The sequence below is a fragment of the Denticeps clupeoides genome, chromosome 5 (genome assembly GCF_900700375.1).
Source record: "Denticeps clupeoides chromosome 5, fDenClu1.1, whole genome shotgun sequence".
NCBI lineage: Eukaryota > Metazoa > Chordata > Actinopteri > Clupeiformes > Denticipitidae > Denticeps > Denticeps clupeoides.
Window position 1 is genome coordinate 34,026,937 of NC_041711.1, and position 24,572 is coordinate 34,051,508.

The following is a 24,572-nucleotide window of genomic DNA, read 5'->3' on the forward strand; positions in this document are numbered from 1 at the left end:
CCTACTACCATTTTCTAGCAGGTGTAGCGTCTCAACCAAACAGAATATTTTATTTACAAACTCAAACATGGTAATAATCTGATGTACAGATTCATGTTCAGATACAAAAAACCAAGGTCAGCTCACAGAATGGCTCCACTTGTAAGAAGAATAAAATGAATGTGTGGCGTGGAGAAGAATCCAGGTACAACAATTTCAACATCTGGTCACATATTTCAGATATTTCTGCTGCTTATTTCATAAGTTCTCTTCCAGTTGTCAGTGTGAAGTCTTGGTGGAACTTATATAAGATTCCAGTAGAAATATCGTCTCATCCACCTGGTTCTCACTCGAGTCCATCCTGCAGGGGTAAAAGAATGAGTAAGGCATTACAGAAATAACACCTACATACATAGACTTAAAAAAGTGCCTCTGCCTGCACCACACTCTATCATAGCTGTAGATCTAGTATTCATTTACATTTATAGGACGCCTTTATCCAGAGCCGGAGACACTCAGGGTTAAGTGTCTTGCTCAGGGACACTATGGTAGTAAGTGGGGTTTGAACCTGGGTCTTCTGGTCCATAGACAAGTGTGTTACCCGCCAGGCTACATTCATCATTTACACACACACACACACACACACACACACACACTACTGCTCATAGGTTTAGGATCATAAATAATCAGACAAAATCTGAAATAAGTAAAAACTTGAACCCACTTTTGCTGATGCGCTACATATAGTATGAATTTTGCCAGTTTTATTGCTTCTTTAATCTGTGCAATTTTCAGCTCTACTAACAATTTGTTAATGGTTTAACTAACTAAGCTTTTCAGTGACAGATTTGTGTTGATAAACCCAGCGTTCCACTGGAACTAACGCTCCTCTCTACATGCATGCAGATTGGCCATTACTGGCCCATTACCGCAGTTTCGGCGTAGCGACGAGACCTGTAGCTGCTCCTCGACATAAATCGCTGGTTGTCGGAGTGGTGTCCAAAAAATAAAGTGGGCTTTATTAATAACTGGCCAGCATTTAGGGGGAAGCCTGGTCTTTTTGGGCGAGACGGCATCCACCCCAACTGGGCGGGCGCCACTCAGTTGTCTAAAAAATTGGCTCATAGTCTTAGAACCAAAAAACAAAACTGACTCGCCAGAGCCGAGACCAGGCAGCAGACAGACCGGCTAAACCGAGCGTCTGCCATTTGCGTAGAGTCGCCACCCAGCGTGTACAATATTGACACTGTGTCTGTACCTCGCTCTATTAAAACAAGAGATTCTACAAGAAACATTAATAAAACTCATAAATATGCTGACACTGTGTCTGTTCCACGGACTGGGCGGGGTGTCTGTTTCAGCAACTTACTACCCGTTACTATTACTACTTCTGAACCTACCACCAGCACCCCCGGCATAAGAATAGGATTATTAAATGTTAGATCCCTTACACCTAAAACGCTCATTGTCAATGAAATGATTACAGATCAGGGGTTTGATGTACTGTGCCTCACCGAAACTTGGTTAAAACAAAATGAATTTGTAGCATTGAACGAGTCTAGTCCTCCTGGATACAGCTATGTACACCAACCTCGCTTAACTGGAAGAGGAGGTGGCGTCGCAGTAATTTATAAGGATAACCTCGGTATTACTCATAAACCCGGACAAGGATTTAACTCTTTTGAGATTCTATATACCAATATAACTCATGTAGTCTCACAAAATAAAAATCATTCCAAATTCATTCCATTTATTATTATTTATAGACCCCCTGGACCTTATTCTGAGTTTCTTAGTGAATTTACAGATTTTGTCTCCAACTTAGTTGTATCTGTGGATAAAGCCCTAATTATCGGTGACTTTAACAACCACTGTGATAAATTAGAAGACTCACTAAGAACCGCATTCCTGTCTTTATTAGACTCAGTTGGAGTTAACCAACATATAACAGGACCTACTCACGAAGGTGGTCACACGCTCGATCTTGTGTTGACCTTCGGTTTAAATATAGAAGATATAGTTACTCTTCCGCAATCTGAAATGGTCTCAGATCATTTCCTCATCACTTTTAAAATATGTCTCAGACACAACAAACTCAATCCCCCTCGTTATAGAGACAAACGGACAATTACATCAAGTACGGCACAGAGGTTTATTAATACCTTACCAGATTTATCAACGCTGATAAACTCACAGTCAAACCCCGCTGAACTTGACCAAGCGACCAAATGTCTAGAATTAACACTGCGTAGTACGTTAGATATAGTCGCTCCCCTCAAAAGGAAGATAGTAAGAGATAAAAACTTAATTCCTTGGTATAATGATCACACGCGCTCGCTTAAGAAGACCGCCCGGAAATTAGAACGCAAATGGCGTCAAAGTAAATTAAACATATTCCGAATAGCGTGGAAGGAGAGCCTACTTAACTATAAGAAGGCTCTTAGCACGGCTCGATCAACATATCTGTCCTCGTTAATAGACATGAACAAAAATAATCCCGGATTCCTGTTTAAAACTATAGCCAAACTAACCAGGAATAAGACAGAAACGGATACTAACACTCAATATCATCATAGTAGCGATGATTTTATGAATTTCTTTCATACGAAAATTGTCGCAAATAGAGAGAAGATAAAAAGCACAACAAATAGCTCCGCCGATATTTCCATGGAAAATAATCTTCTAATAGACCACCGATTAGAACGATTCAACCCTATTAAATACCTAGACTGTAACAACATCCATGAAGTATATCAATCAGGATTTAGACCCCATCATAGCACTGAGACAGCGCTGGTTAAAGTGGTTAATGACCTGCTGTTGGCCTCTGATCAGGGACGCATCTCGCTGCTTGTCCTGCTTGATCTGAGTGCAGCGTTTGACACTATTGATCACGCTATTCTCCTTGCCAGGTCAGAGAATGTTATCGGGATTAAGGGAACAGCCCTTGAATGGTTCAGATCATATTTGACCAACCGATATCAGTTTGTGGACATCAATGGTGTTTCATCTTCACATAGTAAAGTAGAGTTTGGTGTTCCACAAGGTTCTGTCCTAGGTCCGTTACTTTTTTCTCTATACATGTTACCTTTAGGCGACGTCATCCGCAAACACGGTATTAGCTTTCATTGCTACGCTGACGACACACAGCTGTATCTGTCAGCAATGCCAGACCAGAGGCAGCAGCTGAACAAAATAGAGAATTGTCTGAAGGACATTAGACAGTGGATGCTCACCAACTTTCTCCTGCTAAACCCTGACAAGACAGAAGCGCTCGTAATCGGGCCTCAAGCAGCCAGGCATAAACTGACTACACCCTGGATAGCCTTTCTATCTCACTGAGTATTGAAGTGAAGGATCTAGGTGTCATCATTGATGCAGGTCTCTCATTCAGTTCACACGTAGATAATGTCACTAGAATAGCATTCTTTCACCTTAGAAATATTGCGAAAATAAGAAATATCATTTCAATGCATGATGCAGAAAAGTTGTTCCATGCATTTATTACATCAAGGTTAGATTACTGCAATGCATTACTGTCTGGATGTTCTAGTAGGTGCATGAGTAAACTCCAGCTGGTACAGAATGCTGCAGCCAGAGTTCTAACTAGAACCAGGAAATTTGACCACATCACCCCAGTCTTACAATCACTGCACTGGTTACCCATCAAATTTAGGATTGACTACAAAATTCTACTTTTGACCTATAAAGCTCTAAATGGTCTCGCCCCACAGTACCTGAGTGAACTTTTGGTTCTTTACGAACCGCCACGCCCCCTTCGATCAATGGGTGCGGGGTCACTACTGGTACCAAAGGTGCAGAAGGTCACAGCTGGGAGCAGATCCTTCTCCTATAGAGCTCCGCAGTTGTGGAACAGCTTGCCTGTCAGTGTCCGGGATTCAGACACAGTCTCAGTGTTTAAATCCAATCTCAAAACCTATCTGGGTACCGGGCCACTGTAGCACCAATATACCACTATAACCACATATTTCAGTATCGGTGGTACAGTGCAACCGTCTGCCGCTGCTTCTGTTTGTTTTTCTCCGAGACACGGAATCAAGCGTCCAGACTACTGGCAGACCCCAGTGAAGAGACCAGCAAATAAATCCTGGTTCCTGACAACTGCTTAACAAGGACATACCATGATACAAACCAGAGGGTCACCACAGCCACCACCACCATTACAACTACAGCTTCAGGGATCTTCAAATGGACCAGTAACATCGTTACAGACACCTTATCTAGACCATGACACTGACTACATCCTGGACTTCTCCAACCCTACAACTGTAGGACTTATCATTATATCATATCCAACCCTGCACTGACACCATTTGCAGGCTCACTCTACCCTGGAAGGGGGTCCCTCTCTGTATCACTCCTTCCCAACGTTTCTTCCTCTCTTTTTTTCTCTCTCCTAGAGTTTTTTTTGTGTGGAGTTTTTCCTTGTGTGCAGAAGGGTCAAGTGTGGGGGGTGTCAACTGTAGGGCCTGTCAAAGCCCATTGAGACATACTGTATGTGATTTTGGGCTATATAAGAAATAAATGGTGTTAATGTTGAATAATTAACAGGCATTTCCAGTTATTTACACCATCTTTAGACTGGAGATTTCCCCCTTTACTGTGCTGATGTACTGTACTTGTTGATGTGGTGTTTCAGCGCCTCCAGCTGCTGTCTCTCCGGAGCAGTGATCATCTCCTCCACCTCAGTAAGCTGGGCAGGCTCCGCCCCACTCACTTGCAGAGATGCCAGGATCGCCTCGATTCGCTGAGACTTTTCCAAGTGACGTCTGCCAATCAAAGTGGTTTCGTGACCACACTGTGTTAATATAAATGTCCTTATATTAACAGACAGGAAGACAGAAACAGGAACTCACTTATTTTCTCTCGTCTCAAAGAGGCGTCGCTCTATAAGGTTTCCCACCGTCTGTAAGGCAGCCAGTAGAGACATTAGAAATCTGCAGCCGATATACGCTAGAGAAGCGCAGTAGCGGGCGTGACCTTGTAGCAGTGCTGCAGCAGCATCCTCGCCGTAGGCAGCTGGTTGACCGTGTACAGGTAGAAGGTACGAGAGGGAGCATGGTCTGGGGTTTTAGGAATCTCCTTCAGAGAGTCAACAAGAAGCATGAGCGTCAATGAATTACAATTCATTTATATCTGCTAGCTACAGGTTTTGGATGTTCTGGACAGAAAGTGCGGCTCAATTGAAACGTGTAAATCGTTTCCATAATGAGTGAAGTGGAAGTGAAGTGATTGTCACACACAGTGAAATGTGTCCTCTGTATTTAACCATCACCCTTGGTGAGCAGTGGGCGGCCATGACAGGCGCCCGGGGAGCAGTGTGTGGGGACGGTGCTTTGCTCAGTGGCACCTTGGCAGATCGGGATTCGAACCGGCAACCTTCTGATTACGGGGCCGCTTCCTTAACCGCTAGGCCACCGCTGCCCCAAGAAAGAAAGTTTAAATATATAGAGACTAGCCTACAATCAGTAGTTACAGGGACAGTCCCCCTAGAGACACCCAGGGTTAAGTGTCTCGCTCAGGGGTGAAGTGAATTGGGGTTTGAACATTCTAACAATATTTAAAATGTATTTATAATGTATTTCATAAATTAATGAATACGTTTTTATTATGGCAATTTATTATGGTATTTATCACAACCATGGAAAATTTTATCATTAATTCATGTAATTCTCAAGCAACTAGACGACAAAGCTCTCTGTTGTGTTTCCGTATGTTGACTTGTGTTACCTGGAGTTGAACCAGGTTCTCTGACAGTAGTGTGTACAGCATGTCTTTGGCCTCCTTAGCTGGAATCATGGCAAAATCCTCCACCTGCTTCTGCTCCAGGTGCCGTTTCCGCAGCAACAGCCTGAAGATGCGCGCCGACCGTGAGCCAAATCTGCGCAGAACAGACAGCATCAGGAGCAGGAAACACACACTGCAGCTTTACGTGAGAAATGAGAAGAGCGAGGAAAGGAAAATACCTTTCTTGGACAACAGACTCCAGCGTAGCTCTTGCCAGGTTGGCCAGCGCCTTGTGGAGGTCTGACAACTGGAGCTAAGAACCAAAAGTACTCATTTGTACTGTTCCTGTTTTTGATTTCCAGGTTAATTGGATGTTCAGAACCCAGAACATTTTTATTTGGGAGCACGATTCTCTGTACAAAAGGATACTGACAACGTACATCCCCCCTCCACTGTCACCTGACTTCCCGACAAACTCCATCTGGACGCAGGAAGGATAGAAAACACAGCGGCTTTAACTATAGGGTCGGTAGAGTAAACACAAGGCTTCACTCTCAGCTGAAGTGGTGCTTTACCGGATCATCCACCAGTAAGGTAAGATACTGGTCCAGAGTGGATCTGCTAATGTTGTAACTGGCTGGAAGGGCTCGGAAGATCTGACGAGGATTAGATGTATATTAACATATAACTTAATACTATACCAACAATTTATAAGGATTTGAATCAACAACATTTATCACAGCATGAATAATATAATAATAATAACTGTATATAAACAGTCACGCTCTATGTGTGTGTGTGTGTGTGTTTTTGTGTGTGGTGTTACCTCATTGGCTGAGAGCGGCTGTGTATAGGCGGCATTGGGTTGGGTTGTCATTTCACTTATTCTGAGCATTGTCCTCACTATCTCACTACTAGTCTGCAAACACAGAGGGAAAACGACATGGTACAGCATCCTCCTCTCAACTAAAAATAAAAGTAAAGTGAACTGACTGTCATTGTGATACACAGCACAGCACACGGTGACACAACGAAATGTGTCCTCTGCTTTTAACCATCACCCTGAGTGAGCAGTGTGGCACCTCAGTGGCACCTTGGCGGATTACAGTAAATAACAGCCGTTCCACCAAACTGACCTGGTCCATTTTGCTGGCCACTGCGCTAATGATGGCCTGATCTCGGAAATGGAGATGGAAGCGCTCGAAATTCACCTGCCAAAATACGCCTTCATCTCCGCATAGCTACGAAAGAGGAGGAAGAGAACACAACTCCTTACTGCACAACTCACAAAGCAGAAGAGCTCTGCTAGTATCTGTGGTCCATGTGTAGCTGTTCGGTTTACCTCCTTGTTCTCCAGCTTCGCTCTTTTTCCTCCTCTCTGGTCAACATCACTGTCTCCACTGGAGCGTCTGCGTTTCCCTCTACCTAAACGTGCATAAACCCCACTAGTCCTTCATGTATACAGATGAACACAGTCCTCAGCACCAAACAGAAGTAACAGTACATTTTTAATAGTTTCATGGTTTTATGCAGCCTTTAGTGCTTTAGTGTGGTAGTAGCCACACACTCGCCTGTGAACCAGAAGACCAGGTTCAAACCCCACTTACTACCATCGTGTCCCTGAACAAGACACTTAACCCTGAGTGTCTCCAGGGGGACTGTCCCTGTAACTACTGATTGTAAGTCGCTCTGGATAAGGGCGTCTGATAAATGCTGTAAATGTAAATGTAGTGTAGTGTTTAATGCCTTCATCATGGATCAAGAAGCAGAATGTTTTTCTCCATTCCAAATGACTGTAAAAATCTTAACTGAAACGGAACGCTTTGAGAAACTTGAACCTGATATAATCCCTGGGTCTCCAGCCTTCTCCCATTTCTGATATGTCTGATGAAAGTTGTATGGAAGTGCAAACTTTAAGGTCATTTATTGAATGTCTTGAACCCTATGTTTTGAATTAATAATATTCATTAAATAACTAAATAGCATCTATAAACAGCCAATATACTGTATTAATAAGTACTATTAAATAATAAAAAGGAGATACATTTTTGGCCTGAAGCAATGAAAGATGAAAGAAACGGACCTCTCAGGTTAATTTGAGGAAGTTTATAACAGTCTGTTAGACTCTCGGGTGTGGCGGCTGAGGAATTTGGTGTCTTTTCTGATGAGGTTGCCGCATTTCCCTTCCCACACGCTGCAAGGCAGCGCTGGAGGAAGTGCGTGTCCACCAAACTGGAGAAAGCAGAGATCACCTCACTGTAGTCCATGCTCCGGCCATCTACACACAGATGAGAGACAGCAGAAGAGCTTTTCTATCCAGTATTTTGCACTGTGAATTAAAACTTCTTCCTGACTGCACCTAACAAACTGTGACAGTACTAATAGGGGTGGTAGTAGTCTAGTCAGTTAGACACTCGCCTATGAACCAGGGGGCCACAAAGTCACATGTTACTGTCCCTGTAACTACTGATTGTAATAAATAATAAAGTTTTCTGAGATGGTAACGTATTCAGGCATTTGCAGTGAAAACAGCCCCCGAGCTCTCACCCTCCATGTTGTGTGTTAGTCTGTCTGCCACAGTCTTCACCACACTGCTCATGGTCATTTCTCCTCTCTGCAGGACCTCCTCCACGATCAGCTCGCCTGTGTCGCCATACAGGCTCTTGGCTGTGTAGATGTATCTTGGGAAGCGGAGCGTGTACAGGATGCGTTCCACAAGGCAGCGATACTCTGTGGGCCCGCCAGGGCCACGCCGGCCACTTCCGAACACACACATGCCATGCTGCACCAGCACACACAAGGACTTCTTCACCTGGAGGTGACAGCGGGACGTATCACCAGGGCTGCTATCAGACTGAGGAGGACAGTCGATCACATGCCACATCAAAGTGGCACAGCAAGTCACATTTCATCATTACCAGATCAAGTGGAGTGTTGGTTTCATGGGCGAGGGCTCGAAGACTTAGTGCTCCGCTTCGGAGGAGGTGAGTGCCCACCTTCTCCACCACCTCGCCAAAATGCTCCTGCAGGAGCAGCCCACACAGACGTACCTCCTGAGAGGTCATCTTTGCACCAAACACACACAATGGCCGTCAAATTTAGGATATGACGATACAACCAAATGCTGCTATACACGGATGTGATGATCACTCATCGATGGCTTGCATATGTCACTCAGTATAGGACCTATTTATAAAGATAATTGATTATTACAGAAAGTTCATTGTGATCACAGCTATAACATAACAGCTCAGTTCACACATGACACCTTCTAAACTTCCACAGCTCCCTTTTGTAACTTAAATCATTTTTAGATATGATTAAAGAACAAGCACAAACCTTTACGGAAGCATAAACCTGTAACGAAATGAAACGCCCGATAAACGCGGCGGATTAAAAACAAAAAAGCTAAAAGAGCATGTGTCCTGCTGCCGTCAACTGAGCAACAGTAAAGCTTTCACTTCCGGATCATGTGACGGCGAGTTATTGACGGTAAAAGTCCCCTGGAAAAGAAAAGTAAGGACTTTCGGCTTTCTTATAGCTACAGGGTGTTATTTTTTAATCGAATATTATTGTATAATATACATGTCTGTCAATTACAAGCGTGGGACACGAATTCTGATCTACTGGCAGATTGTGTTTGATAAAACCACTGCTATTTTTAAATTTATATTAGTTCAAATGCATACATACATCTGCATACATCTGTGTATATTGTACAAGAAAAAACCCTTAAGAGTTTGTCTCAGTTCAAGGGACAGTATGTCAGTATGTCTGGATGTATAGAAATTAACTGATGACAGTGTGCTCTTTATCTGTATCCCACCTGCCCACGGCTTTCTCTGTGTAATTGTTCACGTGTTTTGTTGGAAGAGCCGACTCCACCGTTCTCGGCGATGTGGCTATAACTGTGACGTACTGGCAGACTCCATTATTATCTTGGCGCCGGCCGGTGTTTTAATTCGGTCACTCCGACACGCGGCGTGTCGGGACTTTTATTTTTGAAAGGAACCGGAAGCAGCTTCGTTGTCCCGCATGACGCCGCGTCGACGACAACTTCCGCCCTCAGTAATGCGGGTGTCCGACGGCTGGTGGCAGACCGCCTCCTTCCTCGGGTGGGAGGACCGACGTCACTGTTGTGCTATTCTGGGAAAAATGGCGGAGGCTGCGGCGGTCCCTCCGCATCGGTTCTTCTGTCACTGTTGTAAGGGCGAGGTGAGCCCGAAACTCCCGGTAAGTGCGCGGGTAGCGGCGGCCCCTTCGCGCCGCTGCGCGGCCGACGCGTGTCCGGCCGCCGCGCTTCGGACGAGCGGCGGCGGGGGAGCCGAGCGTCTCGGCTCGGGTCTGCCCAGCCGCCGCCGTCCGGGCCTCGGCAGACGCGGAGCTGGATCGAAACGAGACCGCGTGTTCGTAGCGACCCGTGTTCCGTCCGTCCTGCCCGCTGTCGTGGTCTTGCGGTCCGTCCGATCGCGACGAAATGAAAGTGAATTCGGCTCCCAGCAGCTCGTCCCGACATCTTCCTTAAAACGATGATCCCAGCCGGCCTGGGAACGATGTCAGATGCTCTTCCTCTTTATCTACCTAACACATGAACGAACTGCTTTCAGGAGTATACCTGTCCCAGATGCGACTCCGGATTCATCGAGGAAGTCACAGAAGATTCCAGGTGAGCTGCTCTCTGTTTCTCTCGCCAGATTCACCAGCGGAGGATTCAGTGAGAAGTTCTGAACGTGAAACTGAGCTCGTCATTCATTATTCATCCTAGACAAGTAGTTTGGTCCGTCAGATTACAAGTAAGGTATTCAGAATACTTTTAGAGTACTTATAAAACTCTAGTTTGATTTGTGTTTGCAGCGCTTATTTCTTTACTTTCCTTTGCTGGTGAATTTCGGTGTGAATGTTTTTGATTATCGACGGTGGTCCACGTTCGTATTTGAGTGTGTGAGGCAGAATGGCGTCCTTGTGAGCGTGGTGGTAAAGTTGTGCTCCGAATACACTACCGGGGAGGAATAATACGGGCCACGGTAGAAACGTGGAAACCGCCATCCGCTCTGAGCTGATGAAGAGAATGGACAAATGCACACGGGTGATTTGTGTGTTCCGAGTAGTTTGCCAGGTTTGTGTATCGCGCTACACAACGTTCCTGACCTTGTGTATCTGCTCGTATTTGTCCGCCAGCCTTCTAGACAGCAGCGCGAACAGCTTTGACGATACGGCCACGCAGTTTGCGGAGGTACAGTAACTTCTATTCATCTGGTTTTTAATAAACCCGGCGTGTGGAATAATCCATGCTGATAAATGGTCGCCCCGCAGCTTTGGCGCCTGCTGTTTGTGGAGAGGCCGTTCACCGTGGACCTGGACAGTCCGGAATCAGACCGCCGCGTCCCGGGAGGAGGAGGAGCCGGGGGGCTGGGGTTAGGAGGCGGGGCATTTGGTGGCTCGGTGCCCGGGGGTCTCGGGGGACCTTTAGGGGGCGGCCAGCTGGGCAGTGGTGGCCGACCCCCTCGCCTGCACACTCAGAGGAGGTACCGGTCCAGACCGAGCAGCCGGCCGGACCGCTCGCCCGCTGTAGAAGGGTGAGTTTTTCCTGATAACATTGATTTCAGCAATTAATCCATTATTATTTTACATTTACTTTACATTTATCCACAGCGACTTACGATCAGTAGCTACAGGGGCACTGAAGTGTCTTGCTCAGGGACACAATGGTAGAATGTGGCCCCGTAATCAGAAGGTTGCCGGTTCGAATCCCGAGCCGCCAAGGTGCCACTGAGCAAAGCACCGTCCCCACACTGCTCCCCGGACGCCTGTCATGGTGCCCACTGCTCACTCAGGGTGATGGTTAAATGCAGAGGACACGTTTCGTTGTGTCACCGTGTGCTGCGCTGCTGTGTTTCACAATGACATTCACTTCAATTTCACTTACCGAGTGTCACAAAGAAGTGAACTTTTCAACTATGTTAACAAGCGAGGTGATGTTTCATGGTAAAGCCATTCCTGATAAAGTACTTTCTAAACACACATAATATTGGTATCAATTAATCGAGTGATACAACTGGCTTCTTTTACAATATGAATCCTCTTCATTATATCTGCTGACCTTGTAAATAAAGAGTCAAAATGCATAACTGCAAACAATACAGCCAGTATGAAACATTTCATTTATGGACAATCGCGAGGACTTTATAGATCAGTTGAAGACGAATTAAACAGTTGTTGAGCATGTAATTCAGCAGTATTGTCCCCGTCCTCTTCGATTCCATGTCGTGTTGGACTCCGTTGTGCGAGGTCTGTATAACAGGCTCATCGTGTCTCCTGTACCTGGACAGGCTTCTAATGCTCCCTCTCCTGTTTAGGATCGTGCAGCAGTTTCTGGCCGGCCTGTTCGCCAACTCGGGGGTCCCTGGCTCCCCTCCTCTCTCATGGTACGTTACCAACATCCAGCTCGCTGGAAAGCCCTCGACCGTGAAGTAAAAGTCCTGACCGTTTTCTGTGTGTCGTTTAAGGACGGGCATGTTGCACTCAAACCCTGGAGACTACGCTTGGGGACAGGGTGGCTTGGACGCAATTATCACACAGGTAGTGATCACCTGCCGTCCACCGCTCACGTCCTCTTCGGCTCACGTGCGCCCATCACTCTTCTTCTCTCCTCTTCTCAGTTACTGGGTCAGTTTGAGAACACGGGGCCGCCTCCGGCAGAAAAGGAGAAGATCTCCTCTCTCCCCACGGTCATCATTTCTCAGGAACAGGCCGGTCAGTCTCTTCTTGTCTTCTGTGTCCTCTCCAAACCCCTCCCCATCACTTCTATTTTTAAGCCGCGCCTTCGCCGGCTGCTGTCACTTTTGTTGTGGTGCTGCTGATGAGGTGACTCAGTTCGTAAACCAGGGGGTCCAGGCCACTTCTCGTCCTCCTCCGTCCCTCGTCCACCCTCCTTTTCTCCGTCTCTCCCAGCACTGTTGTTCCACTGACACACTCTCACTAGTGTAATTATTTATGACCCAGCCAGATTGTTATCATACGGTGTGAAAAGAGCGCGTCTTAATTTACAAGCGTCTCGTCTTTTTGAAAAATGTCCCCCGTGTCACTCCTCCGTCCACCTCTGGAACCCTCCCTCTTTTTTTTTTCGTCCCTCTCTCAGACTCCAGTATGGAGTGCCCAGTGTGTAAGGAAGATTATTCGGCGGGAGAGGCGGTCAGACAGCTGCCCTGCAACCACTTCTTCCACAGCGACTGCATCGTGCCCTGGCTGGAACTGGTGAGGGGGCTTCTACAGCTATCTGAGCATCGTCCACTTATCTCACCCCTTCTGCTGACCATTCCATTTTTTACACATGAAGCTAAAGGGAAGCCTTTAACCGGGGATTTCATCTTAACACATATGGTGTATAATAATGTTATTATAGTTCTTTTCAAAGCACGTTGCGCCACACCACCCTGCTTATGCAAGAGATGCAGTTACACTGAACTCTGCAGAGGTCTTTTAGATATAGGGCGCTTAATGGTGCCTTTTCTTTCCTTTTGCTTCTTTACTTGCTAAATGCCACAAAGGGAACATGGCATGAGCATGGCTTTGAAGATGAGCACCTTGTGTTCTGAAAAAAAAAAAAAAAAAAAAAAAAAAAAAAATATATATATATATATATATATATATATATATATATATATATATATATATATATATATATATATATATATATATATATAAAAAATTGCTACAGAAACTTGAAAGCATTGCTATTGGGTGCAGAGGCATCAGACGAATGAATGAAATGAAACTAGTAATGATGTTGTCAGAGGATTTTTAAAAAGCTGCATGACTTGAGGAAGCTGACCAGTCAGTTGAAACTGGACACCAGCTTGGCAGCTTTCTTTGCAAAATGACCGTGGAGGGCGCTGCATGCGTGGGTGATGTCATGTTCCAGATCTGCCGGAGTTTACACTCCCTGTTCAAGCTGATGCATGAGAGTCTGGTGGAAATTGGCTAGAGCTGGTACGCCCCTTCAGTCACTGCAGAGAGCGTGCTACATGGCCCACAAAGTACCTAATGAGGGTAATGAGCTAGTGTTTTATTGCATTATTGAAGGGCTCTGATTTAAATACACTAATTTCCAATAAATAAGTTATATACTTAATACACATACACCATGACCAACAATGTTCTCAGGTGACACTGCTTCCTACCATGCAACCGGCAGCAATAACTACATTCAGTTTCAAGTGACATTGGTTATGCAGTTTTCATAAACTACAAATTGCAAACCTGTCAAGTAATTGTCTAAAATAATTATCTACATAATGTCTCATGTAAATGGAAACTTTGCCTACTGATTCATATCCTGGTTGGATCGTTACAGTTACTTTATTCTCGAATGTTTCTTGATTCAGGCTGTATTGTTTTCATTATAGGCACCAGTGAAGTTGGGCATTGTGGTTATCACCTTTTAAGAATTTTATTTAACATATTAACATTTGTAGTCTAATAACTGCCCCAGGCTGAGTCTGAAAAGTATGGTTGCTGCTCTGTTATGCAGCAGAGTGACCATTCAGGCATCCGAGACGGTCTGTAGCGTGTGAACGGTCTGCTGGCTGGTCATGACTGAAGAACTAGAGGAGAAGTGCCCCATGTTGGAAGAGCTTGGGTCATGGTTCTGAGGGACCATGTACAGTGGCTCTAGCAGCGTCTGGAGGGCTCTCTTGAATGTAGCTTGTAACCCACTGCAAATTGCATAATATATCATGTCGCATTATATTACGTAGATATTTATGCATTTAACGTCCTCCGTCTCTCGGCAGCATGACACCTGTCCAGTGTGCAGGAAAAGCCTGAACGGTGAAGACAGCAGCAGCCAGACCCCAACAGAGCCGTCGTCCCACAACACGGAATCCCGCACGCAAGAGAGATGGTCATTTTGAGCAAGGCACATTGAACCCTCAGCACTGGTGAGAGAGAGAGAGAGAGAGAGAGAGAGAGAGTGTTTTTGCCTCACACACTCACATTCACACTCTCCCTCGTGGGGTTTCTCTGTCTGGATCTGCTCCCTCCGTCAGCTAGTCAGATTTACCTGTGTTTACAGTACAGACGTTTCCCTCGGCATCTCAAACCGACTCTTCCCGTTCCACCTGCTCCACCCCTCACCCCTACGAATGGCCGGGATCTCTTTACCCCTCCATTTTACCGGTCATTCTGAATGCAGTACAGCTTTTAGTGCTTTTCTGTCTCAGGCTGTTGTGAGGGTGGTGGGGCTCTTCGTTTTAACTGTTCACTGTGTTGTCTCTCACCGTTTTAGCATCTCTTCCCAGCCCACTGACAACAAAGATTGTCCCTGTGAATTCCACGTCCCTTCCCTGAATGTACCCTCATGATTGCTTGACCGGTGTATGATGTCTCATCTTAGTTCGGCCGCAGGGACAGCTGGTCCTGCATCATGTTGTTGGGTCACTAGGCTGCACGCTGTCTGCTGCGATGAAATGACTGACGTCTGGAGCCGTTCACGCGTCCGTCTGCACGGTTTTTGACACTTCTGTACTAATTCTAGTAGGTCATTAGGAAGAATCACTGGCTTAATGAGTGGTTTTACCTCCAGACGCAGACGAAATCAGCAGAGTTCTTTTTTTTTCTTCTTTCTATTGTGTTATTTTTGCCTGGTTTAAATGACTTTAACTCTGTAGAAAGACAGGTCCTGGCCAGATTTTTTTCTACTTGTTATGTGCATCTATATTATTTCATGGCCTTCATCCACTTCCTCTTCATTGTCGCCTCCCTCTCAGTCCTTCTTGCTCTGGTGTACATATTATAAGCAGAACACGTTTGTTTTTTCTGTCTTCATTTCTATCACTCTATTTTTTTAATGTAAATAATTTTAGTTCGGCATCTGGTTAAAAAAAGGATAAATGGAACAAAGCATATTGGAAAAAGTATGTTCCCTAAAATCCAAAAAATATATGATGTGTATGATGTATAATGATGAAAAATAAAAAAAAATTCAGTAATATTTGAGTAGTTCCTTAACATTCATACACCACCAATGCAGATGAGAAGCAAATCATTTATTTTCCAACAGCAAAAATAAAGTTAATTTACAATTCTTCTGAATATACACATGTATAAATTAATTAGAATATGCTTAGCTGAATTTGAGTGTTTTCAGTTCGTTTTAATAAAGCTGTTGCACTGTGCATCATTAATGCAAAATCTTTAGGTTGTGATTTGAACTTTGTGGAACCCCTCTGAAAAGCCGCCTTGAGACTTGCTACGCTTGCAAGTCAGAAGAATTTTGAAATTCAGCTATGAACTGTGGATAAGATGGAGTGGTTTGGGATGGGGGTGATCAGACTGTTGCCCAGAGGAATGTGAGTATGGAGTGAGCTGGAGCACTGGCAGACAGAAACCCGACAGCCGGATCCCACACTTCAAACGGTATGTCCTCCTCTGACCTATAGTGCAGGTACAAAAACACACAAAATGGGACTTCAGATTACATGCACATAATCGCCTATGTTGTTTTTCCTCAACCTACTGTGAATTGAATGGCTGATTTATGTGATATGTACTTTTTGCACAACTAGTATAACAAGCTAATTGTTTTCACAATTTAGAAGCAAGTCATTTTCATTGTTCTGTTACCTGTTTAGTATAACCAGCACCACTGACTGATCTGGCCTGATGAAGGCAGAACTTTCCAGAGAGGAACGCTGGCTGTAGGACACGCCCACCCTCTGCGATCCCTCCCACAGGAATTTGCTGCACAGTAGCAAAAAGTTCATTAAATATTGTTAAAGTCTGCATACTCAAAAAAAGTAGGACATTTATATTTACATGGCTGAATTAACCTAAACAAAAACTACTTAATTCCTAAATTTTATATATATACATACATATATATATATATATATGTGTGTGTGTATATATATATATATATATGTTCATTCGTTCGTTCGTTTCTCAGAACATACCTGTAATGAGCCATGCTGTAAAAAGTGGGCTGCTTGTAGAAGACATCCTGCTTCTGGTCCACTATAATTGTGCTATCAACAAAGTTTTTCACCCAGTTGGGCCCACCTTCAGGATTGAGAGCCAAATTCCAGTCGGTCCACCCCACAACATAATTATTCAGATCCTGTCGCGAAGACCAAGTGTGAATTTCCTAAATGCAAGCTTCAGTAGTTCACTGTACCACTGCCACATTCACTACCATTTTTACCTCCATGATGTCATGGGCGTAGTCCTCCGCCCGCTCCCAGCTTCCCAGCGTCACCCCGCGGTCAAGTGGTGTCCAGCCTGCACATGCCTCTGTGCCAATCAGGAAGTACTCGGGGTAGAGGTGGTGTGTGGTGGAGAGTGTGATGTCAGCCGGGGCAAACTTGTCAAAGTACCAGTGCACACCGATGCCGTGGATGTACCTGGCAGCATGGATGTCACTCAGGACCTGAGACAGTTCAGAAGAAACCCTTCAGGCCTTTCTGCAACCGTTGACCTATCTAACCGTCTAGTAATCTAAAGAACAGCCATTTGTTGGACGAGCTACTCCTCTCCTCAAATGCCTCCCGTCCCCTCTCTCTCACCGCTTTAGCCCAGTAGGGCAATAGAAGCCTGTTGTCGTCCAGCATTATAATTCGGGTCTCTGGGAAGGCACGGTGGAGGGCGGGGCCTATGTCCTTGGCTACCCAGTCACGCTGGGTTTTAGGGGTGAAGCCAAGGGCCTGGAAGCTGTAGTTAGTCATTTCCCCAGCAGTAGGCTCATTCCCGGTAGTCACTGCCCAAAAGGACAGGTTGTACTTCCCATATTCTTCCAGGAATCTGTAGAAAAGGTCAACACAACATTACAGAACCAGAAATAGCTGCATTTGCACCTTTCTATCAAAGCTGAGTCATTTACTGTTAAAATGTACCGAGCCACCAGTTACTATGGATGCATATAAATGGCACCTGATGTAATACTGGGCCCAGGTCTTGTATTCTGGCCCTCCAGGTTGGCCCTTCAGTGATCCCTTGCCAGTGAGCGCATCATTGGTCTTCATCCATGCTGGTGCACTCCAGGCACTGGCGAACAAAGACAGAGGCCGGGGGGACAGAGCTTGAGCTTTTTGTAGCAACGGGATCTGGAGGAATGATAAGATTGAAAAGAAAAAAAAAAAAAGTCCTCCTGTCCCATTTTCACTTCTGCACAAAATCATTTAAAAGACTGGGAAGAAGAAATACTGCACCTTCATTTGCGTGTCTTCCTTTTCAAGTGTAAAAGAGGTCAAATTATAGTCTCCCGGGGTGTCAGTATATGTGTAGAGGTGTGTGGAGAAGTCACAGCTTGCCATGGGCACACGAACCATGTTGTACTCAATACCTGGAGAGAGCAATTGGTCCAGACATTTGAACATTTCTCAAAGTGACAGAATCAATTTGTAGAAAATAACTAACTACAACTCAGTGATTATTTTTTTGTGTGTTGAATACATATCATTATTATCCATGTCTGATAGTGAAATTTTGCAAGCTGTTGTAATGGTATATCATAGTAATAAGGATTTTATTTCACACCACCTGGATATTACAGAATGACTTAAAAATGTTGCACACAATGGTGTTGATACCTGAATACAGCTGACTCAGCGATACTTAATAATGCATTATAAAGATCCAAATGCATGTAACTCAAGCACATTATTTTTTAAAGCTGGATTTAATCAGAAATCACAGCATTTTAAAACATCACAAACATTTTCAATGTACTTGCTTTAATGTTGCCAGACATTTTGTAAGCATTCAACAAAAAAAAATAAAAAATCTATACACCTATATAGATAATATTTCACTAGAGTGAGAATCGCAATATATTGGCTTATTGATTTATTGTCTACGGAGCTTCCACTGTGAATGTGGTTCATCACAATAGCATCACTACACAGTGGTATTTACATCTGATAACTGTCACTGCACCACTTACCCTCTGGAGCAAAGTACTGCCTGAGCAGCTGGTCCTGAGCTCCGGCAGACAGGGATAGGATGTTTATGGCAGCCGCATCCGTCATGGCTCCTCCAAAGCCTTTGATCTTCTGGTAATGCTGATAGGGAACTATGGAAAGCCTGAGTGCTTAAAAAAAAAAAAGAAAGGATGTAAACTTAAATCTAATTTTATTTCAATAATCCTAATAATTGCAAAAAACGTTTTAAATGTTTGCACGAGAGAATCTATGATGAACATTGAGTAAACTGAAATGCTGATCACTACACTCTTATATCAAGGTACCAGTTGAAGCAACATAACTGTGTTGAATGCATGCATCAGATAATGACCCAGTAATAGCATTTTAAGGCCCGACACCGAAGCAACATTCCTCGTGCAGCCTGGAGTTAAGCTGCGCTGCGGTTTGCGTCCTGCGCCAGGGCACCACTGACCTGCCCCGGTGCTGTTCTCCTGCACCTGCCCCTGCCTCTTTTCCAACCTGCTGCCGGCTTTGCTGCTCAGGAAGGAGAGGAATTGCCCCACAGGCGGGAGCTTGACAGCTCCAGGGGAATCACAGTACGTAGCGTTGCACACACAGACCACCGAGCCATGGCCAAAGTTCCGTGCCTGACAGCAGTCACCCCCTGTAAAGACACGCAGTTAAAAGGAACAGAATTATCAAATAATGAAAGAACTGATCAATACATTTATCACAGGAGATAAACCTCACGTGAGGACAACAGTTCATTCAGCAAATTGGTTCACATCTGCACTACGCAAATGATGAAAATTTGTCTGTTTTTTGAAGCCATGCAGAGCATCACATGCAGACTGTGGCAGAAACAGAAACAGAAACACGGCGGGAATTCTTAACCTTCCTGGGACGCGATGGACCCGATGAGAAGTAGAAGCAGGAGACCAGGAGACCTCATATCGTCCGAAACGACGCAGAGGCCCTAAAACCGCTAAACTACAAAGTTAACCGGAGCAACATTGACCATAACGCGGACTTCCGCATTTCGTCGCCCCGTAGTCACATGATACCAACAGCGGCCCACGTGACTGGCAATTTCCACCCACCCCGCATTCCCGCCCTTAATAAAGAAATAAATGCGTTACTTTTTATCATTGCATTATGAATAATATAATATTGTAAGTGAAATTTGAACAATAACTAGGACCACAAACTGTTTTGAATGATTTTATTATGAAAAGATTTCCTGCTGTTGATGGATAGCGTAGGTCAGACATGAACCCTGTATACTTCTGATATACTCCGCCTCTGGTTATTACAGGGAAGCACACAGCCTCTCCAAGATGGAAGGATTTAGGCTGCTGAGAAAGATGAGCTCTTTCTTGCCTTCCTCAGTTCGGCCTGCGGAAACACAAAAGGCGAAGAGCTCAACCACGGACCGCAGAGAAGTTTTACATTCACAGCATTTACCAGACGCCCTTATCCAGAGCGACTTACAATCAGTAGTTACAGGGACAGTCCCCCCCTGGAGACACTCAGGGTTAAGTGTCCTGCTCAGGGACATGATGGTAGTAATTGGGATTTGAACCTGGATCTTCTGGTTCATAGGCGAGTGTGTTACACACCAGGCCACTACCACCCTGTGAGAAGTTGATGCACTTGTATTCACACACTCACACTTACTGTTTGGATGCTGCAGCCAGTTGCGGTCCATGTAGTACAGGTAGCAACTCTCAAATTCTTTCTCAGTGTAATTAGACACCGGCACCGGCACAAAAGGATCCATCTTATCAAACCCCTCCTGGTGAAAAGAAAAGTAAACATGACAGGAAATCAAAAAGATTCTAAGAGATCCAGAAAATGTAAGACATGAAACATGATGGTTCACTGCGCAGCATTAAAAGAGCCTTTAAACACTGAATGCAAGGTTGACCTCTGACCTGTCCCAGAAGTTCCTGGGGCAGGTAGGATAAGCGAGACGTGTAGAGAGAACCTGTCTGTGATAGAGCAGTGATGATGGCACCTCCACACTGAGGGAGAGAGCAGGTTAGTAACCAAACATCTTATCGCAAGAAACTCATTCCTAAGATCATTCCTGATGGGAATTATTACCCAATCATTATTCAACATCTTCCTCATGTTATGAATCAATGTCAACTCCTCCAGCAACACCTGAAAGAAAGACACACAGAGTAAATAGCCAATTAATGTAACACAAAAGGATGAAAGAGTATTAAAATGTAAAAAAAAGACAAAACACACCGCACTCTTATCCTCCTTCTTCAATGACGTTTTCCCCCAGGCTGCATTCACGCCATCCACAGCAACGGCCAGTCTGAAGTCCCCCTGTCCAGCTTGGAGTCGCAGCTCCCTCAGCAGTGCCCCGACCACATCACTGCTGCTCTTCACGCGATTCACACCCTGACAGACAATTTGAAGATTCCTTATTGCATTCCATTCCGAACATAAACTTTAGCAACTTAGACTAATCGTCAAACTTAATAACAACAGTCGCCAAGGTGCCACTGAGCAAAGCACCGTCCCCACACACTGCTCCCCGGGCGCCTGTCATGGCCGCCCACTGCTCACTGCCCACTGCTCACCGTTAAAAGCAGAGGACACATTTCATGGTGTCACCATGTGCTGTGCTTCACAATTACAATCTCTTCACTTTCACTTAATAAACTAATTGTAGTTTATTAAAATCACCCTACTGCATAAAAAACTCTTCTCAATAGGCATGTCCCATATCCTTCATAGTCTTGTTCTTCACACAACAGTTGTTAGATGAGACAGTCTAACCTATGAATATTTTCCTAGTCATGCTATCAGTTGAATTGGGACAGCCATCCCTGAAAGGTCATCCATTTTTTCTTCAAATGCAGCATAAAGGTTGCAGTTTGAACTGTCCTACAGAGTTCATTCCTGTAACATAGGAACGTGTCTTCTGTTTAGGGTGCAATACCCTCCTCAATCATGCTAATCAATCATCAATTACACTAGACTGCTTTGAAATCGTGCTTATATATAGTTCACATGTTAACAGTCGACCTTTAGGGGACTCACCTGCTCTACTAGCTCTGCTAAGGGACGTCCTTCTTCTGTACGCTCTCTCTTTGTCCACACATACCGACGTGTTGTCTTTATCTGTACTCAATAAGTTCGTATTCACAAAAAAGGGCATCATTTAAATAGTCCATATTAAATATTACCATAATTAATCTAAGCCAAATGTAACACGCTACCTTGGACAAGAAGTGGTCATTTGTGACTTTGAAGTTCTGGAGCCACTGTGAAGCCTGGACTGGCTGATCAAATCGTGAGGGTCGTGAGGAGGACGGCAGGAGCTCTTTACAGTTCTTAACCCAAAGATGAGCTACAAGAATGAATAATTACACAAAACAGGAATAAACGTTATTGACACAATTATACCGGTCAGTTTTGTCTGAATTATTTCAAGCTACAAAAACTCTTTGAAATCTCTTTGAAATCAGGTCCATGTTTTAATACCGGTTGAGTTTGAAGAATACCAACCGTCAGGTATGTGCAAGACCAACCAGCCCTGGGTGGAGCAGTAATGCAGGACGTGGCAGAGAGACATGGTCTTCCCACAGCCTGTAGCCCCATCTACATACCTGGTCAAGGTGTGACACAGCCACAGAAGCAGCATGGGATAAATTAGCAGGGAACAGGATATGTTTAAGTTGTAGGTCACCCAATGACAGCTATTATGCAAAATATATTGTAATCAAAATGCATCAAAATTCTGTCCAAATGATTCTGGCTATTGCAAAACAGCATAAACCTACTTTTGGATGTTTTATTATGAGATTTTAATTATGAGAAAATGATCACGTGTGTTTGTGTTACTGTATCCTGTGAAAAGGATACAGAGTAGGTAGTGTAGGGCAGGCTTGCTGTAATCAGCTTTCTTCAAGTGGGATATGATCTCCAAAGCAGGCGGCCTCACCATCACACACCCTTCATTAAACGTCTTTACCTGAGATTGAGTATACACAGGATGCCTTGAAATACATATATATTCAAAAGTCTCTGCAGACATAATTAAATTGGCAGCTGCTTCTCATTATTATAATACAAGTCATTATATCTGTTGGCTGTACCTGCATCTGGAACCGGGGGGGCAGTCCATGGGGAAAGACTGTCCGGAGGTGGGTGGGAGACAGGGTGTAGTATTGTGCTGCATGCTGCTCTGAATGACGGGCCTATGATCACAAATTAAGCCAAAATGAGAAGCCAAAACTGCAGTAACTCGGTAATTGGATGTATTTTTTAGTTCAGTCACACGAGTCTCTGATGAACCAGTTGGTTAATTTTTTTCTGGAAAAATGCAGACATGACTTCCTGTTTGTGCAAAACATTGTGGTTGGTGAAAGGTGTTGACGTAATTTCAGAAAATTCTCGTTCACGTCTATTGGCCTCTCTCCTCCTCATTAGCATTTGAAGCAACAGTCACCATATCGGCGTGTCCTGGGGAAATCTCATTGTGGGACTTGATCAAAGTGGCTGTAATTCTGCACCACGGCTGAATTTTGGAAAGAGACCTCAGATACAGTATTGGGGGACCAATAAGACCAAAATAATATGGGGCAGTGGTGGCCTGGTGGAAGCGTAATCAGAAGGTTGCCGGTTCGAATCCCGATCCGCCGGAGGTGCCACTGAGGTGCCACTGAGCAAAGCACCGTCCCCACACACTGCTCCCCGGGCGCCTGTCATGGCTGCCCACTGCTCACTCAGGGTGATGGGCACATTTCACTGTGTTCACCGTGTGCTGTGCTGCTGTGTATCACATGTGACAATCACTTCACTTTCACTTTAAATTATTCTTCATGCAGAGGCCAAAGGCAAAATTATAAGTGTACATTACTGAAACATACCGGGTCTGCTTCTGTTGTTCTGAACACTGACAGGTTCTTTGCTGGGTGTGGCTCTGTCTCCATGGCAACTGCCTGCAGCTGTAGACCACTCCCACTGTGAACGGAACGCACCTGCATCACACAGTGAATAAATTAGCAGCTACTTCTGTCGTTCTTCCCAGACACACACCACAGTGCAGTAATAATACAGATCGGGATTATTATATTTTATTTTAAATATTAGTAAATGCCCAAGGCCACATTACCATCCGCAGCATCCTCAAGGTTAGTCTGTGGAGGCTCATGATCTGAAGGGGAAAGAAGTGTCTTTAAATCATACGGGGTTAATACCATGACAATTTAATTAAAAAAGAATGATATGATCACTGTGAGTAAGTGAATTGCAATTTTTAAGCAAATAGCTTTAAATAAAGTAAAGTTCAGGAGTATTAAATGAACCCGTGAATGTATTATATTTCATGTTAACATTAAATTTGAACTACGGCGGAAAAGCCAAAACGCAAAAAGCTGCCGATCTACTCACCAGTTACTAAGATGTAATATAATAAGAGGATGTTTTCCTCTAACGAGAGTGAAAACGTAATTATGCTGGAGTTTTAACAGGCGTCTCCAAATTGCGGTCGTTCAGTCACAGCGATGTGGCTACGGGCGCCGCCATGTTTGACGGGACAACCGGAAGTGACGTTGTCCCCCTACCCCATCCCCAATTCTCGATGACGTTATAATGTAAGAGACCATGCTGCCACCCACTGGTTCAGATGCAGCACTACATGCGACAGGGTTACTGGCCTGTTCCACGGGGTCCAACGAGCACCTGTGACATTCCTGTATACAATCCTCCTCATTTAATCCTGGATTGTTAAATTAATCAATATTTATTATGAACCATTAAGTGAAATACACACAACGAATGATGGGTATACAGGAATACTAAAAACAATAAAGAATATTTAGGAATATTTAGGAATATTAAAAACAATAAAGAATATTTAGATTAAATTGTAATTTTCTTGTTGTCGAACTTTGTGTACAGAAT

The 24,572-nt window shown here is 44.4% G+C and overlaps 4 protein-coding genes across 6 annotated transcripts; 1 reads left to right on the forward strand and 3 right to left on the reverse strand.

Annotated features, from left to right (window-relative positions):
• Nucleotides 1-24: 24 nt before the first annotated feature.
• Nucleotides 25-9,186, reverse strand: polr3c (polymerase (RNA) III (DNA directed) polypeptide C). 3 transcript variants are annotated; one of them, XM_028980867.1, is made up of 15 exons: nucleotides 9,067-9,186; nucleotides 8,646-8,913; nucleotides 8,275-8,539; nucleotides 7,811-8,005; nucleotides 7,070-7,152; nucleotides 6,864-6,968; nucleotides 6,554-6,646; nucleotides 6,303-6,383; nucleotides 6,157-6,208; nucleotides 5,967-6,027; nucleotides 5,731-5,881; nucleotides 4,981-5,082; nucleotides 4,857-4,906; nucleotides 4,620-4,769; nucleotides 25-340 (listed from the first exon to the last, which is right to left on the reverse strand). In XM_028980867.1, exons 2-15 carry the CDS (start codon nucleotides 8,790-8,792, stop codon nucleotides 259-261), a joined length of 1,617 nt encoding a protein of 538 aa, XP_028836700.1. In that variant the 5' UTR covers nucleotides 8,793-8,913; nucleotides 9,067-9,186; the 3' UTR covers nucleotides 25-258. The 3 variants fall into 3 exon arrangements, with proteins under 3 accessions (XP_028836700.1, XP_028836701.1, XP_028836702.1); XM_028980868.1 differs by having other exon boundaries at nucleotides 8,646-8,792; nucleotides 9,067-9,171; XM_028980869.1 differs by having other exon boundaries at nucleotides 6,939-6,968; nucleotides 8,646-9,180.
• Nucleotides 9,187-9,804: 618 nt separating this feature from the next.
• Nucleotides 9,805-15,632, forward strand: rnf115a (ring finger protein 115a). Its single transcript, XM_028980863.1, has 9 exons — nucleotides 9,805-9,960; nucleotides 10,335-10,393; nucleotides 10,906-10,960; nucleotides 11,041-11,303; nucleotides 12,084-12,152; nucleotides 12,234-12,306; nucleotides 12,387-12,480; nucleotides 12,866-12,981; nucleotides 14,520-15,632. Exons 1-9 carry the CDS (start codon nucleotides 9,883-9,885, stop codon nucleotides 14,637-14,639), a joined length of 927 nt encoding a protein of 308 aa, XP_028836696.1. The 5' UTR covers nucleotides 9,805-9,882; the 3' UTR covers nucleotides 14,640-15,632.
• Nucleotides 15,633-15,758: 126 nt separating this feature from the next.
• On the reverse strand, nucleotides 15,759-19,721 carry gba1 (glucosylceramidase beta 1). Its single transcript, XM_028980861.1, has 10 exons — nucleotides 19,539-19,721; nucleotides 19,117-19,308; nucleotides 18,665-18,811; nucleotides 17,931-18,064; nucleotides 17,653-17,825; nucleotides 17,289-17,523; nucleotides 16,928-17,152; nucleotides 16,680-16,843; nucleotides 16,351-16,467; nucleotides 15,759-16,160 (listed from the first exon to the last, which is right to left on the reverse strand). The coding sequence occupies exons 1-10, from the start codon at nucleotides 19,594-19,596 to the stop codon at nucleotides 16,055-16,057; spliced, it is 1,551 nt and encodes a 516-aa protein (XP_028836694.1). The 5' UTR covers nucleotides 19,597-19,721; the 3' UTR covers nucleotides 15,759-16,054.
• Nucleotides 19,722-19,852: 131 nt separating this feature from the next.
• Nucleotides 19,853-24,214, reverse strand: dap3 (death associated protein 3). Its single transcript, XM_028980862.1, has 13 exons — nucleotides 24,060-24,214; nucleotides 23,782-23,823; nucleotides 23,537-23,647; nucleotides 22,763-22,864; nucleotides 22,530-22,638; nucleotides 22,173-22,265; nucleotides 21,884-22,014; nucleotides 21,705-21,785; nucleotides 20,901-21,059; nucleotides 20,751-20,810; nucleotides 20,579-20,668; nucleotides 20,322-20,439; nucleotides 19,853-20,039 (listed from the first exon to the last, which is right to left on the reverse strand). The coding sequence occupies exons 2-13, from the start codon at nucleotides 23,818-23,820 to the stop codon at nucleotides 19,954-19,956; spliced, it is 1,179 nt and encodes a 392-aa protein (XP_028836695.1). The 5' UTR covers nucleotides 23,821-23,823; nucleotides 24,060-24,214; the 3' UTR covers nucleotides 19,853-19,953.
• Nucleotides 24,215-24,572: the final 358 nt, after the last annotated feature.